Here is a 13,902-nt window from a genome sequence, read left to right as displayed (position 1 = left end):
AAGGATAGATTTGAATGACTGTGAGAATAAATAGTCAGGAGAAGTAGTCCCTCAGATCATGAGCTAACTTACTAAATCATGCAAGTTCAGATTAAAAGAGGGTCTCCTTTAAAACAATCTGAAATTAGAGGTCCCAGAAATATTTAGGCACAATACAGAGAGGAAACTTATTAGAATGGAAAAGAAGCTTTGGAGGCAGATAGATCTACGTATAAATTTCCACTTTGTCACTTACTAGATATGATTTTTAGGCACTTACTTAACTTCCCTGAGCCTTGGTTTCTCCATCTATACAGGATGGGACACTATCAACTATTTCATGGAGTTGTGAGGATTAATTCATGTATATTCCTTTTCTCTCTCTTCTACTAAAGTTCCTCAATAGTGACAACTGCCACAGCACTCTGGATAAATTTTCTTAAAAGTATTACTTCCAACAAATTTAAAAGGCAATAATTCTTTTCTGGAAGGAACTATCTCACACTTTTCTTTATCCAAAGAATGATGATTAAGAATGGAGAGAAAATATATGTTCTAAGGAAAATTCCTATGAAGATTTTTGCTCTTCAAAGCAAAAATATAAGTCTCCCCACAAAAGTGCCTAATCCAGAAAGATTTGTGGGCAAATCTTTCATAAGTCAAGTAGGAGTTAATGAGTTTATTACTATGTTGACCAGGTTTGTTACAAAGTGAAGGTATCAAGGTCATGGATGAAACCCAAGCCTCCAAGTTTTACTAGTTCCTTTTCAATTTCCATAGAGCTCAATATTTAAGCCTATAACTCGAAATCTTTCTCTTTACCTTTATATCTGCCCACTTCATTCCATTTTTCTGTGTATCAATTTTTCCATATTAACTTTTACACTAATTTTCCCTTTAAAATTTCTCTAATGTTTTCACACAATTAAAATGACCTTCGTGATCTCATATCACCACAGTTTTTTCATGTAACACTAGGTAATTAGAGAATGAATAATTTCAGTAGAGAAAATATTTTGAAGTTTAAGTTATTAAAACTTACACTCATGAATTTTTTTCCTTTTTCTCGTAATTTTACTTGATTTATTTATGTTACAAACCCACTGAATAGAAATGACAGTTTTTTTTCTGTAGTGCAACAGTGATGATAGTCCATAAGGAATAAAAAAAATAAAATCATAAATTGATTTTAACTTACTAAGAGCTGGGTTGTTGTCTATAATCTGTATTGGAATGGTGTGCACATTGCCCAGTAGAATCCGATGAACATTTCCTTCCAGGTTCTCTGTATCCTCAACATCTCCAACTTCCACCAGCTGATCCATTGCAACCAGAGTTTGATCTGGTTCCGGAAGGTTACCCATGGTAGAGGCGATACTATTGTTTTGGGTTAGGCATGTATCTGTTTGAAGGCTATGACTTTGACCAAGCAGTAGAGAATTATTATTCATTACAGCACTTCCTACTGAATCCAGAAGTCTTGAAGGACTGGAGGAGGGGTGGTTATTTACTGGTATCAGAGCCGGTGATCCATCAGAAGTGATTCTTGGTTGCAACTGCAAACCCTTTTAAATCAAAAAGATTTACATCAAAATGTTTGAATTTACTATATACAATTTTCTTATAGGATATGTTATTCTTTTGACATAAAATTGGAATGAAATTTACTTAAGAGTATAGTTGCTAACAAATATTGAAGACAGAAACAACCAAAAGAAAAGTAGTAAAACTAATTTTTATTGCATGCATAGTCAACTCAAACTTTTTCAACATATTATTTAACTTATCATCTTAAATCAAGATACAAGTTAGGAATTAATAATTAAAATATCTTTGATCATTATTAAAATTCTATAACAATTCCATAAAATCCCTAATAAAAGAAGAAGAGAGACTGAAGAAGAAAGAATAGGGCCTCCAATTTGGCTATTTTACTGAATATCTACCTGTAGTTGTGTGAATATTTTTGGCTGAAACGAGGAAAGTGAGGAGAGCAAGTGGGCTGGTTCTGGAGACAAAGAACCCCTTGTCTGATTTGTTTCCATTCTGGTGGTAGTTGATTCTCCTGCTGAATTTCCTAAATCATATAAAAAATAAACTATTAAAACAAAATAATATTTATGGCTTCTAGGATACTACACTTTATTACAACCCTTACTATCAGAATTGGAATAGGAGATAAGGTCAAAAGTTTAAAAAGGTCTTTAAGAAGTTATCTAGTCCACTATTTCCAGAATGTGGTAGATAATCAGAATCACTAAGGGAACTTTAAAAATATATAAGTTCCTAGATTCAACCGCCATTAATTTTAATGCAATATATCTAATATGGAATGTAGGAAATGGCATTTTTTTCCTTGAAAGACTCTCTCTACATCTGTATCTCTAATTGAGTCCATTTTCCATGCAATGATAATGGATTACATCTAAATTTCTCCATCATCTTTGGTAGCTCTAGTACCTAGGACAATGCCTGGTATAAAGTATTAAATTTCTCATAATAATAGTATTAAATTTCTTTCAATAACTCATTTGGGAATAAATGAGTAAGAATAAAAATATCTGTTTTCTTAATATCTCAATTTTTAAAGCAAATTATCTTTAGGGAATTTGCTTCCTTCTCGTGTAATTTTTATGTTAACCCAAATATATTCATCTCTTTAAGACAACCAAAAACCAATTATTGACAACTGGCTTTTCTCTGTAACCTTCCACATGCTATTTAATGCTGTTTCTAAAATTCAATTTCCTCATCTGTGAAATGAGGATAATAAGAGAATCTTCCTCAAAGAACTGCTGAGAGGATTAAACATCACTCTTCTTGGCTTCTTCATTTCTAATTGTCCTTCTACTTCACTTTGCTGTAGTCACCCACTATTATGATCACACTCCCTGGACTATTCTATATTCTATATCTACAGTTTCGAATTCAAACATCCATTCTCTGATTACAACCTCTTATTCTTTCACAGATTTTGCTCAGGTATTCCACTCAATTGTTCTTTACCCTCATGTGAACCTTAAATCAACTGATTCCTTAGTTTTCTTCAGGTCCATCAAGCTTCTTTCTTAATAAAATTCTTTCTCCATCCAGCTTAGCATCCTGTATTTATAATTTTCGTCACTCTTGCAAATATCTTTACCTTCCTTGCCTCTCTGTCCTTTGGTCATACCTGCCTGGTAAAATCCTAACTCTCAATGAAAATAGCTTCCACTGCTTATACATGTGAAGCCAAATGCCACTGAAAAAGAAACTCACTGCTACTACTAATACCAATTCATGATCATCAACCTCAACAGGACCTTCACCTATGTCTGACCTTATTAAGATTCTCTCACTTTATATTAGGGATGATACCTAATCTCTATTTTCCTAAAATCTTGGCCACCCTTTCTGAGATTTTCTCTCATTCTTAGCACTCTTACTTAAGGAGAAGAGAAAAATATCAGAAATTTCCTCAACCTCTCATCACCAAAGCTATTAGTACCTTCATCTTCATCTATCCCTTCAGATCACTCCTGAGCTTCCCTCAACCCCACACTCCCTTCATAGCAAAATTCTTGAAAAAGTGGTCCACACTGTCCCTACTTCTTCATTCATCTCCTATTCACTCTTCAACAGCCCCAGTATGGCTTCTTCCCAATCCATTCTATTGAAAGGGCTCTGATACACAAGCTTTCCAAATCTGATCCCATGATTTTTTTCTCTCCCCTGAAGCCATCAATACCCTATCCTCATGCCAGTGCTGCTGAGCTCAGTAGATGCCACTATCAGTCTGTTGCTCATGGAAGAAACTCAGGAGTCACCCTATATCATTCCCATGCTTTTACCTCCCATACCTTCAATGGATAACCAAGGCCTTTGAGTTCTTTTTTAAGTAACTCCTAAATCTGTCCAATTGTAATATAAATGCTACCAACAGTAGTCTAAACCACTAACACCTTTCAAATGGACCACTAAAAGGGCCTCCTAAACCTGTTTTGCTTATCTAGTTTTATCTCCGAGCATTACCTATGCTTAAAACTACACTAACTTTCTTAAGTTCCTTGAACATGATAAGCTCTTTCTTGCTCAGCCTTTGAACATGCTATTTCTTTGATTGGCAAATTCTTATTCATTCTTCATTTTTTTCGTTTAAATATCACTTTCTCAAGCATCACTTCCCTACTGCCTGGACTAAGTTATATGTCTCTATCACTATTCCCACACAATTTTGCAAAACTCTCTCATGGTACTTTTCATAATAGTAATTAATTAGAACACATTTGTTTAGTGTCTTTTGCTCTTGCTCAACTTTAAATTCAATGAAGAAACTTGTTGTTGTTTTTTTATGCCCAGCATTTCTTACAGTGAGTAAAATATGTGCTGAACAAATGAATAAAGCTAAAGAATTTAAAAGTTATTCTGTAGGCAAAGTGACTCAAAGGTTAATAAGTAGGAGAATAAAGAAATAATTGTACTATATATAGTTATTGACAAATTTATTCTAAAGCATTTATTTAGGTGTTAACTTTTTAGCAGGCATTATGCTATGAACTAGATATATTAATTTGAATAAAATATAATCCTTGCCCTTGAGTAGCTCAACTCATAATGAAAGACACAGATGTGATAAACAAAAGGATACCATATTAAATACAAGAGTGAATATCTAACTTTATGTAGGAGGTGGAGTTGAGAGCACTTAAAGCCAAGAGATTGCTATTTGAATAGTGAGTTTGCCATGCAGAGGAGGAGAAAAGACATTTCCAGAATGGAGAAAAAAAGGGCTGAAATAAGCTTGGACTATTGAGAGAACATAGGAGTAAGAACATATGAGAAAGTGCAAACCATACAAAAGGGACAATAGTTTCCTGGAATTAGCCTAACTTTATAGTAAACTGTGCTATAGTTATCAGACTCAAAATTTCAATCATAAAGAAGCATAAAAGCTGATTATAGGAGGAAATTTAAATAACAGGGATTATTTTGATAAATCTTAACATAGTTGCTCTTGCCTCTTTGGGCCATGGTTTCTTTATCCATAAAATTTGATTAGATAATATCTTAAATGTCTCCTACTCTTAACATTGTTTGATTTTATATTTTAAAGGTATTTAAGATAACCTACCTTCTGCAAATGTAACTGTCACAGTCTCTCTGAGAATATTCCCACTATCTGTAGTCCATTGAAGCTTAAAAGGGAACATTTATTTCAGTGAAAATAATAAAGCATTTATACTGAAAAGCTATTGTAAAATATCAATACAACTGTCATATTTTATTCACTCATAGTATAATTGTGCTTTATTCTGTAATTACTCTCTTCACTTGTTCATATTCTAAAAATACAAGTACACTTCACTATCCAAATGCATTAGCTTCCCAAGGTCAGATAGCAAGAATTTGGTAAGCAATGTAGGACCAGTGCTAACCCAATCTGTTTTTGTTCCTGAACTCTGGATAATGAATAATTAAGAGTTCTGGATAGCAAAAAATTGAAGCTCTAGCTTTTTAAAAAATCTAAATCTATTCAGTTACTGAATTTGGAGAGTAAAAATCTGGAGAACAAAGAATATTGCTACTGAGATTTTGATAACATAATCGCTGCCGGCATTACAATTAGTAGTTTCTGGGTAATTATATTAATCTCTTCAGAGTAGGAAAAATTTTTATAGAAATGACCAATATTAAGGGAGAAAGTACAGTATGAGTTAACACTGATATCCATAGATGACATATAGAACTGACATCATCACTTTGTGTGTTCAAGTCTTAGCTACTTATTTACATTTGTCCATATATTTAAAAAGAGAGGGTGATATACACAGCCTGTGACTTAATAAATGACAGTTAAATGAATAAGATATACTTTTTACAGAGATAAAATTGTTGATTTTAAAATATATATATTACTACTGTTATTATCATCACAGTTGGAAAAAAAATTGATTTTTCTTGAGAGTGATAAAAAGATTTAGTCCAATCACCTCCTGAGAGTTCATAGTGTTTACATTTTAAGAAAAAGATACCACTATTTTAATTCTATCACAGTTATGGCCTAATAACAATCATTCCTAGGTACCAGGCCAAATAGAATAGAAGTTGAGAAAGATTCTGTAACAAAGCAAGGAATTATAGTTATACCGTTGCTGGAATAATCTCTGAGTTATATACATTATCTCCATTTCTCAAGGATTTCTGTACTTCATGGATGTGATTTTTTATATCATTCACAGTTGGAAAAAAAGATAAATTATGTCTTTCAGGTACTTCATCAGGTTTGAAGAGTTCCCTTTCCACAAACTTTCTGTGGAGAATATAAAATGGAGTAAAACATAAACAATCTTTAATCAAATAAGTGAAAGGTTCTCTTTTAGCATAAACTTCCGTAAAGCATGGTTTAAAACTTTATAAGTAATTTACATTTTTCCACACAATAAATCATAGAATCCATGCAAATTAAAGAAATGGAATATTTACATTGGTTAAACACCTGTATATCTTAGAATAAGCTTTGACATTTTTATGAATTTAAAGAAATCACTATTTTCAATTCAAGTATATTTTTGAATGCTTATTATGTTAGGTTCTGTACTGAACACTTCACATCAAGTATCTCCTTTAATACGTACTATAATCCTATGAGGTAGGTACAATTAGCATTCCCACTTTAGAGATAGGGAAACTGAGGGCTGCAGAAGTTAAATAATTTGCCCCAAATTATACACCCACCTAGTAAGTAAGAGAGCTTACACCTACATCCAGGTTATGTGCATAAATATTATAATGCTTCTAAAAGGCATTAATATCATATTGCTTCCAAAAGGCATTAATATCATATTGCTTCCAAAAGACATTAATAAATATCATATGAAATATGATCTGCTAGCATTTTACAAGTAGACAAAAGAGAAGAATAGAAGGTGGCATTACCACATAATTGTATAAAAAGAGATACATAAAAGAAATGATAAAGTTCAATATACATGTGCTTTGTGCATTACATTCGGTAGACTATATCACAGAGCTGTCTTATACCTCTGGTCTTAAAATTCAGGTTTAGTAAATAGTGGATGGTTTTACCAAATTTTGTCTGTTCTAACACTGCCTCAACAGAAATAAATACAAAATGTCTAAGAAAGCTACTAAATAAAAAAGTAATGTATTCTTATAATTATTTCTTAATTATAAGAAATATTCTTAGGAAATACTCATTGTGTTCTTCAGATCAGATTATACAATAACCAGCATGAATAAGGTTAAGTGCCAGAAATCATGGCAAAAAGCACATGCTATAGAGTTAGACCTATATTTCATACTGCCTCTACCTCTTAAGCCAGTTATTTAACCACTCTGAGTCTCTATGTTCTAATCTGCAGAAAGGGGATAAATATACCAACTTCACATAGTCATAAGAATAAATGAGATCATACATATAAAGTGCTTAGCACAATAGCTGGCACACACATGGTAAGTACCACATGATAATAATAATAAATTGTTATATCCTAAGCATCAGTAAAATTAGACCAGAGTACTACATACAAAATTTAATTAGACAAAGAACTATCTATGTTCTTTTGCAGTAATAAAATTTAATTCCATCTGAAATAAGCTTAAAATAAATACCTTGGCCTAGGTTTAAAAATCTTTGGTTCTGCAAAGGATTTTTAAATGTTATATGAATATAATTAAATTCATATATCATTTAGAAATAGTCCAATTTGCCAAATTTGAATAAGGAATATCTCAAATGAGTAATTCAAATCATTCTCATGGCTTGCCAAGCCTCTGCTAGAACATGATCAGTCCATAAATAAGCTTATTTTAATAAATTAATAAACTATATTCCTTATCTACTCTGATGGCATATATCCTAGAAAATGTCTACAATGTTAAGTATATTATTTAAACCAACAAACAAAAATTAAAAACAAAAAAGTTTTCTACTGTACCTTAGCTGTTTCCTTACTGCATACACTTGTTCTATTCCCTGTGATACTAATTCTTGAATCTTATGTGCTACTTGAGGATGTAGACGTGAGGGTAATGTACAATTCTCATCTCTAATTGCAGTCTCCTCTTCTTCTAGGGAGGACACAGGAAAAGGGGAAGGTGATAAAGGGAGGGAGGGGGTCTCTAATTCGTGATACTGATGAGCTTGTTGTGTAGGTAACTGTACATACCACCTGACAAAAGAAAATATTTAAAATTACATTACTAGGCAAGGTCATAATTACTTATGTTAATATTCATCAAGAGAAAGAATAATCTTTTAAGAAAAATTATATATGACTATATCATATTAAATAAATATAAATAAAAATGTTATAAATAGTCTACAGCCATGCTGCCCTGAACATGCCCGGTCTCGTCTGATGTCAGAAGCTAAGCAGGGTCAGGCCTAGTTAGTATTTGGATGGGAGACCACCTAGGAAGACCGGGTGCTGTAGGCGTTAAAAAAAAAGAAAATTATAAATAAGTTAAATATAAATAAAATAAACAAATAAAATTTAAAATGTTCTCTCATTAACTCTTCTAAGATTAGTTTTAAACCCAAGTAAATAAAAATCTTTATAAACCTTTACAGACTCTTACTATGGCCCTAAAGTTAAGGAGGGTACAAGATTGAAGTATATATGAAAATAGTATTTTAAATTTCAAAGTAAGTAAATTTTACCTCAAAATAATGAAACTTTTACATCATCATCTTTTGAATTTGTATTTTCCCATTCTTCTACCATTTTGTCCCCAGATTACAACTTCTGTGTTGCATCTATTATTCTTTGAACCAAAAAGTAGATATAATTCAGAGTCTGTCAAGATTGAGCTATGCAAGGGACTCTTCTCTGACAGGAGCTCAACATACTGCCTCTACAGTGCTCCAGCTCCTGTAGTCTCATTGAGCAAGACAACGAAAATGTGAATGCAGGTCTCTCGTAGAGTAGTGGAGTGTAAAAAACAGATGATAAGAAAATGAACCGATCTGGTAGGATATTGTTTTAATTGATGTTTTTGTACAAAATGTTTCAATGATTGATATTGCAGGAAATGGAGCCTACTTAAAATGCAATCCTGAACAGAAGGATCTAATTACTGACTATTCATTTTTCATATATCTAAAAGTTTTTTTGAAGATCACACAGAAACTATATTCCATACTATTAAACCTATTATATAATTGCAAATTCTTCAACTAGACTGACACATAAAAGAAAACAAAAAAGAAAGCTATTATTTCTTATTTAAGATGTTATAAAAGGTATGGAATGGAATTTTATGTAGGGCTTAGAATTCATTTCTGGCTGCCATAAGTTTTCAAAGATGGGTTTAAAAATATACAAGTGAAGGCAAATTCAGCTCCTAGCAAGTATCTGAAAAAACTGTTATATACATAGTAAAATATTTTCCTAAATATGTATTTTTCATTTTGGGGAAAAAACTTCTATATGGTATACAGAATTCTTTGTGATTTATCCATGATATCTGGCAGATAAACTCAATGGCTTATACAGCAGCAAGTCATTTTAATACCTGGGGAACTACAAGTGAGACACCTACCATATAAAAATTACTTCTTAATGAAATAATTAGAAAACATAATTTTTCTTACAGAAGGAATTCTTGCAACTGGAGCTAATTAATTTGTAAAACAAAAGAACTATATAAATGTCATACCTAAGAATACCACCAGCATCTACCAAGTTCTTCTTTAGCATGTTAAAGGCTTTCTCTTGCTCCATTCGAATTATTTTCCTATCAATTTTGGGGTCTGTAGGAACTCTGTATTCAGGAAACTTTTGTACCTTTTTAATGTAAATCCTTTTTATAAGGGAAAAAAAAGAATCTGTATCATTATATATCTCAAGAAATCTCAAGAATTGTAATCTCAAGAAAACCTAATTTATCAACCAGAAGTTTACTTGAAGCATTAAAGTTTAGAGGAATTCAATTAATCTAGAAAGCATTCAGAAGATTATGTGAAAGATATGCCATATTCTCAGGGCATATTACTTAGCAAATGAACAATAAACAAGACTTTAGTAAAAATATCTAAATATTTATAGCATATAGTATACCACATACTATAATATTATGTTCTCCAATAGTTTTTTATTTACTGGTCTACTCTAACAATACATTAAGTTCCCCATGATTGAGTAAAATCTTACAGCTCTTTTAGCTTCCCTCCTTCCACGACACCCAATGTAGTGCCTGGGTCCAGAGCAGATACTCAAAAAAGTACTTATAAAATGATAGAGAATAAAATTATTTCTTCACATAGAGATTTTCTCCCAAATTATATGTAAAGTTTTAGATTTATTACTATGTGTAAAAAGTGGCTGAAAGTTTTGTTTCATGGTCAGGTTTAAATATTGCCTAAAGTTCACCTTGTCAGATTAAACAAGAATCTGAACTGGCTTTAAAAACTTCTTGAGATGCTGAGGTTTGTGATGTAAGATGTAATGCTAAAATAAAATGTTTCAAAGATCAACTAAATCCAACCTTTACATGTTATCTTTTTAAATTTTATTTTATCTTATAATATATAATATAAAACACTTTCAATGTCTCAAAAAAGAATATTAGTGAAAGATATTATAAAAATATTTTATTGGTTCAGTTTTCATTCTCCCAGAACAGTAACTATTCTGTAGTCCTATGTAAAACTTACTATGTTGGTTTTTTTATACATTGCTGGTATAAACTAGTAAAATCTCTCTAAAAAGCAACTTTGCAATATCTGTCAACATTTAAAAAGAATATAACCTCTGCCCTAGCAATTTCATTTCAAGGAATTTATCCTACTAATATACCTGCACAAGTATGCAAACAGGTACAGTGTTATTAACTGAAGCTTTATAAATAATAATAAAGAATACTTTTCAGAGCCTATATGTCCATTATTAGAGGACTAATTAAGTAAATAACCATCCATAAATGGAATAGTATATGGCTATTAAAAGGAAAGAATCATGAAATTAATGTATATGAAATTAATTATATCTCAATTTTATAAATAAGTAAATTAAAAAAAAGAAGAAGAAGAAAGAAAGAACCAGTGCTTTTACATACAAATATGCAACCAGCTTTGAGATATACTGGGAATGAAAAAAAGCAAAGTGTAGAGTAGTATATGTCATTACATTCACACTAGTATGAAGCATAATAGCAGTGCAGTTAATAACCACGATAGGCACTTATAATGGAAATGAATCAATGTGAATCTGTATCAGGAAAGAAGGTACACTACTACTTAAGGAAAGAAAATGTTAGTAAGCTTTACTGATATCTTCACATTTATGAGGGGAAAGCAGAATGTATGTATACACACATGTGCGCGCACGCGCGCGCACACACACACACATAATATCTTTGGAAGGTTACTCAAGAAACTGGTAAGAGTTGTTGCCTTAAACAGGGACATAGGGAGCTGGGGTAAGAGGAAACTTAAGATTTCACTGTATTATTTTTTGGCACTGTTTAAACTTAACAAAAGTGTGCATATTAGCTATTAAAAAATAAGTACTTAATAAGAAAGAAATAAAAGAAAATAAAGCTTACCGGGCTGGACAAGTAGCTTTGTAGAGCTGAGAAGACCTGCTTTCCTGTTCACTGATCTTTTTTAACTGGAAACCTTTCCTCCGTGGCCCATATTGACACTCCATTACCACCGCTCTACTACCTGTGGGCCAAAATCAACTATTGATATTAATTCAAGTATCCATCTGTTCTGAATCTGTCCAGATTAAAAATAACTTGGTGGTGGCAATGTCAAAATGTGTACTTTCGATTATGCAACTTTCAGAAAACTTACTAAAGATGTACAAATAAATTCAAGTTTATTGTAATATTTACCAAATGTATCATAGTATGGTAAGGAAATTAGCCAATAGCACATTTACTTAATGTCAACTGGTATTTACATATATGTGATTTTAATAAAATTTACCATTTTATAAATAGAAATTAGCAAATACTATATTTGTTAATAAATTTTAATGTCATTTAAATTTTTATTTCCTTTTTTAATTATTTATTTTCTTTTTTCTATTTGGTCTGTTAGTATAATGTGATAACCAGCCACTAACATGGCTCCCAATAATACCTGCCTCTTAGTATTTATGTTCTTGTATAATTCCCTCCCCTTGAGCACTTGGGCTAGACTTGTTAACTTGCTTCTAATGAATATGGGCTAGACTTATTAACTTACTTCTAATGAATATAACAGAAATTGACAGGATTTTTAAATTTTATTATTAGTTTCAAGTATATAGTACATTAGTTAGACATTTACATAGTTTATAAACAATCTCCCTGATTGCTCTTTCTCTCCTCTGGCTCTACCTACACCTAGCCATGACATTAATGCATTCCCTGTGCCATGCTCCCCATTCCCATGACCACCTATCAACTACTAATTTGTACTTCTTTAACACTTTACCCACTTCTTCCAGCCCCCGACCTCCCTCTGCTCTGGATATCACCAGACTGTCCTCTATATTTGTGAGTCTGTTTTTGATTAGTTTCTTCTTTTTGTTCCTTAGATTCCACATGTAAGTGAAATCACATGGTATTTATCTTTCTCTGTCTGACTTATTTCGCTAAGCATAATAACCTCTAGGTCCATCCATGTCATTGTGAATGGTAGGATTCTTCTTTTTTATGGATGAGTAACATTCCATTGTATATATGAATCATAACTTCTTTATCCAATCGTCTGTTGATGGTATTTAGGTTGCTTTCATGTCTTGACTATTGTAAATTGTGCTGCCATGAATATTGGAGTGCATAGATCTTTACAAATTATTGTTTTGGATAAATACCCCAAAGTGAAATTGCTGGGTCAAAAGGTATGTCCGTTTTTAATTTTTTGAGACATCTCCAGACTGTTTTCCATAGTGGCTGTACCAATGTGCAATCCCACCAACAGTGTATGAGGGTTCCTTTTTTCCACATCCTTGCCAGCACTTGTTGTTTTTGATTTATTGATGATAGCCCTTCTGAGAGGTGTGAGGTGATATCTCATTGTACATTAATTTGCATTTCTCTGATGATTAGTGACCTTGAGCATCTTTTCATATGTCTATTGGCCATCTGTATTTCCTCTTCAGAGAAATAACTGTTCAGGTCTTCTGTCCATTTTTTAACTGGATTGTTTGTTTTTGTTGTAGTTGAGCTGTATGAGTTCTTTATATATTCTGGATGTTAACCTTGTATTAGATGTAGACAGGATGTTCTTTTTGATATTAGGTTATATAAAAATACTGTGACTTCCATCTTGGGTATTCTCTTGCTCTTGCTTGGATTGCTGCCTTAGGACAAATCGGCTGCCATGTTGTAAGGCAACTCTGTGCAAGGAATAACTCGCGTAGCAAGGAATAAGGCCTGCCAACAGCCACATGAGTTGGCTTGGAAGTAGTTCCACCCCAGCTCAAGCCATGAGATGACTGCAGTTCCAGCCAACACCTTAATTGCAGTCTTGTGAGAGAACATGAGGCAGAAGTACTTGCTAAGCTGCACTTGGAGTTCTGAGCTACAAAAACTATGAGATAATAAATGTTTGTTGTTTGCAGCTATCAAGTTAGGTTCAATTTGTTACATAGCAAAAGATAATGCAAATAAGTAGATGTGAAAACTATACAGTTTAAGATTTTAAGTTGAATATCCTATTCTATCTAGGGTACAGCAAACTTTTTAAACATAAAACCAAAAATACCAATCCTAAATGAAAATATTGATAAAGCTGACATTAAAATGTAAAACTTCTATTTAAAAGACACCATCAATAAAGGTAAAATGAAAATAATAGTTTGAGAAACAGTATTTTATAATACATACAAAAATATGCAAAATATAAAGAACTACAAATAATTTTTTAAAAACTAAAGTGACAACCACACAGAAAAATGGGCAGAGGCTATCAATAGACAATTCAGA

At 32.1% G+C, this 13,902-nt stretch overlaps 1 protein-coding gene and 1 pseudogene across 9 annotated transcripts in view; one reads left to right on the top strand and one right to left on the bottom strand.

The window, feature by feature from the left end:
• CARF (calcium responsive transcription factor) overlaps positions 1-13,902 on the bottom strand; it is a 73,015-nt gene that overhangs the window by 28,953 nt on the left and 30,160 nt on the right. For 8 of the 9 annotated variants that reach the window (XR_005648999.1, XR_005648997.1, XR_005649002.1 and 5 more), the window contains 7 exons: positions 11,527-11,647; positions 9,640-9,783; positions 7,917-8,150; positions 6,106-6,268; positions 5,090-5,153; positions 1,926-2,056; positions 1,178-1,544 (listed from right to left, as the gene is read on the bottom strand). Coding sequence is in view for 1 of the 9 variants with exons in the window: in XM_039844474.1 (XP_039700408.1) it covers positions 1,178-1,544; positions 1,926-2,056; positions 5,090-5,153; positions 6,106-6,268; positions 7,917-8,150; positions 9,640-9,783; positions 11,527-11,647 (1,224 nt within the window). In the remaining 8 variants the exon portion in view is untranslated. Of the gene's footprint in view, positions 1-1,177; positions 1,545-1,925; positions 2,057-5,089; positions 5,154-6,105; positions 6,269-7,916; positions 8,151-9,639; positions 9,784-11,526; positions 11,665-13,902 lie in introns of all 9 variants that reach the window. The other variant, XR_005649005.1, reaches the window with a different exon arrangement.
• On the top strand, positions 8,299-8,417 carry LOC120587803 (uncharacterized; annotated as a pseudogene).

This window comes from Pteropus medius, unplaced genomic scaffold, assembly GCF_902729225.1.
Source record: "Pteropus medius unplaced genomic scaffold, Ma_sr-lr_union100, whole genome shotgun sequence".
Taxonomy (NCBI): Eukaryota; Metazoa; Chordata; class Mammalia; order Chiroptera; family Pteropodidae; genus Pteropus; species Pteropus medius.
Note: the sequence above shows the minus strand (reverse complement) of the source record. Positions and strands in the feature narration are given on the sequence as shown.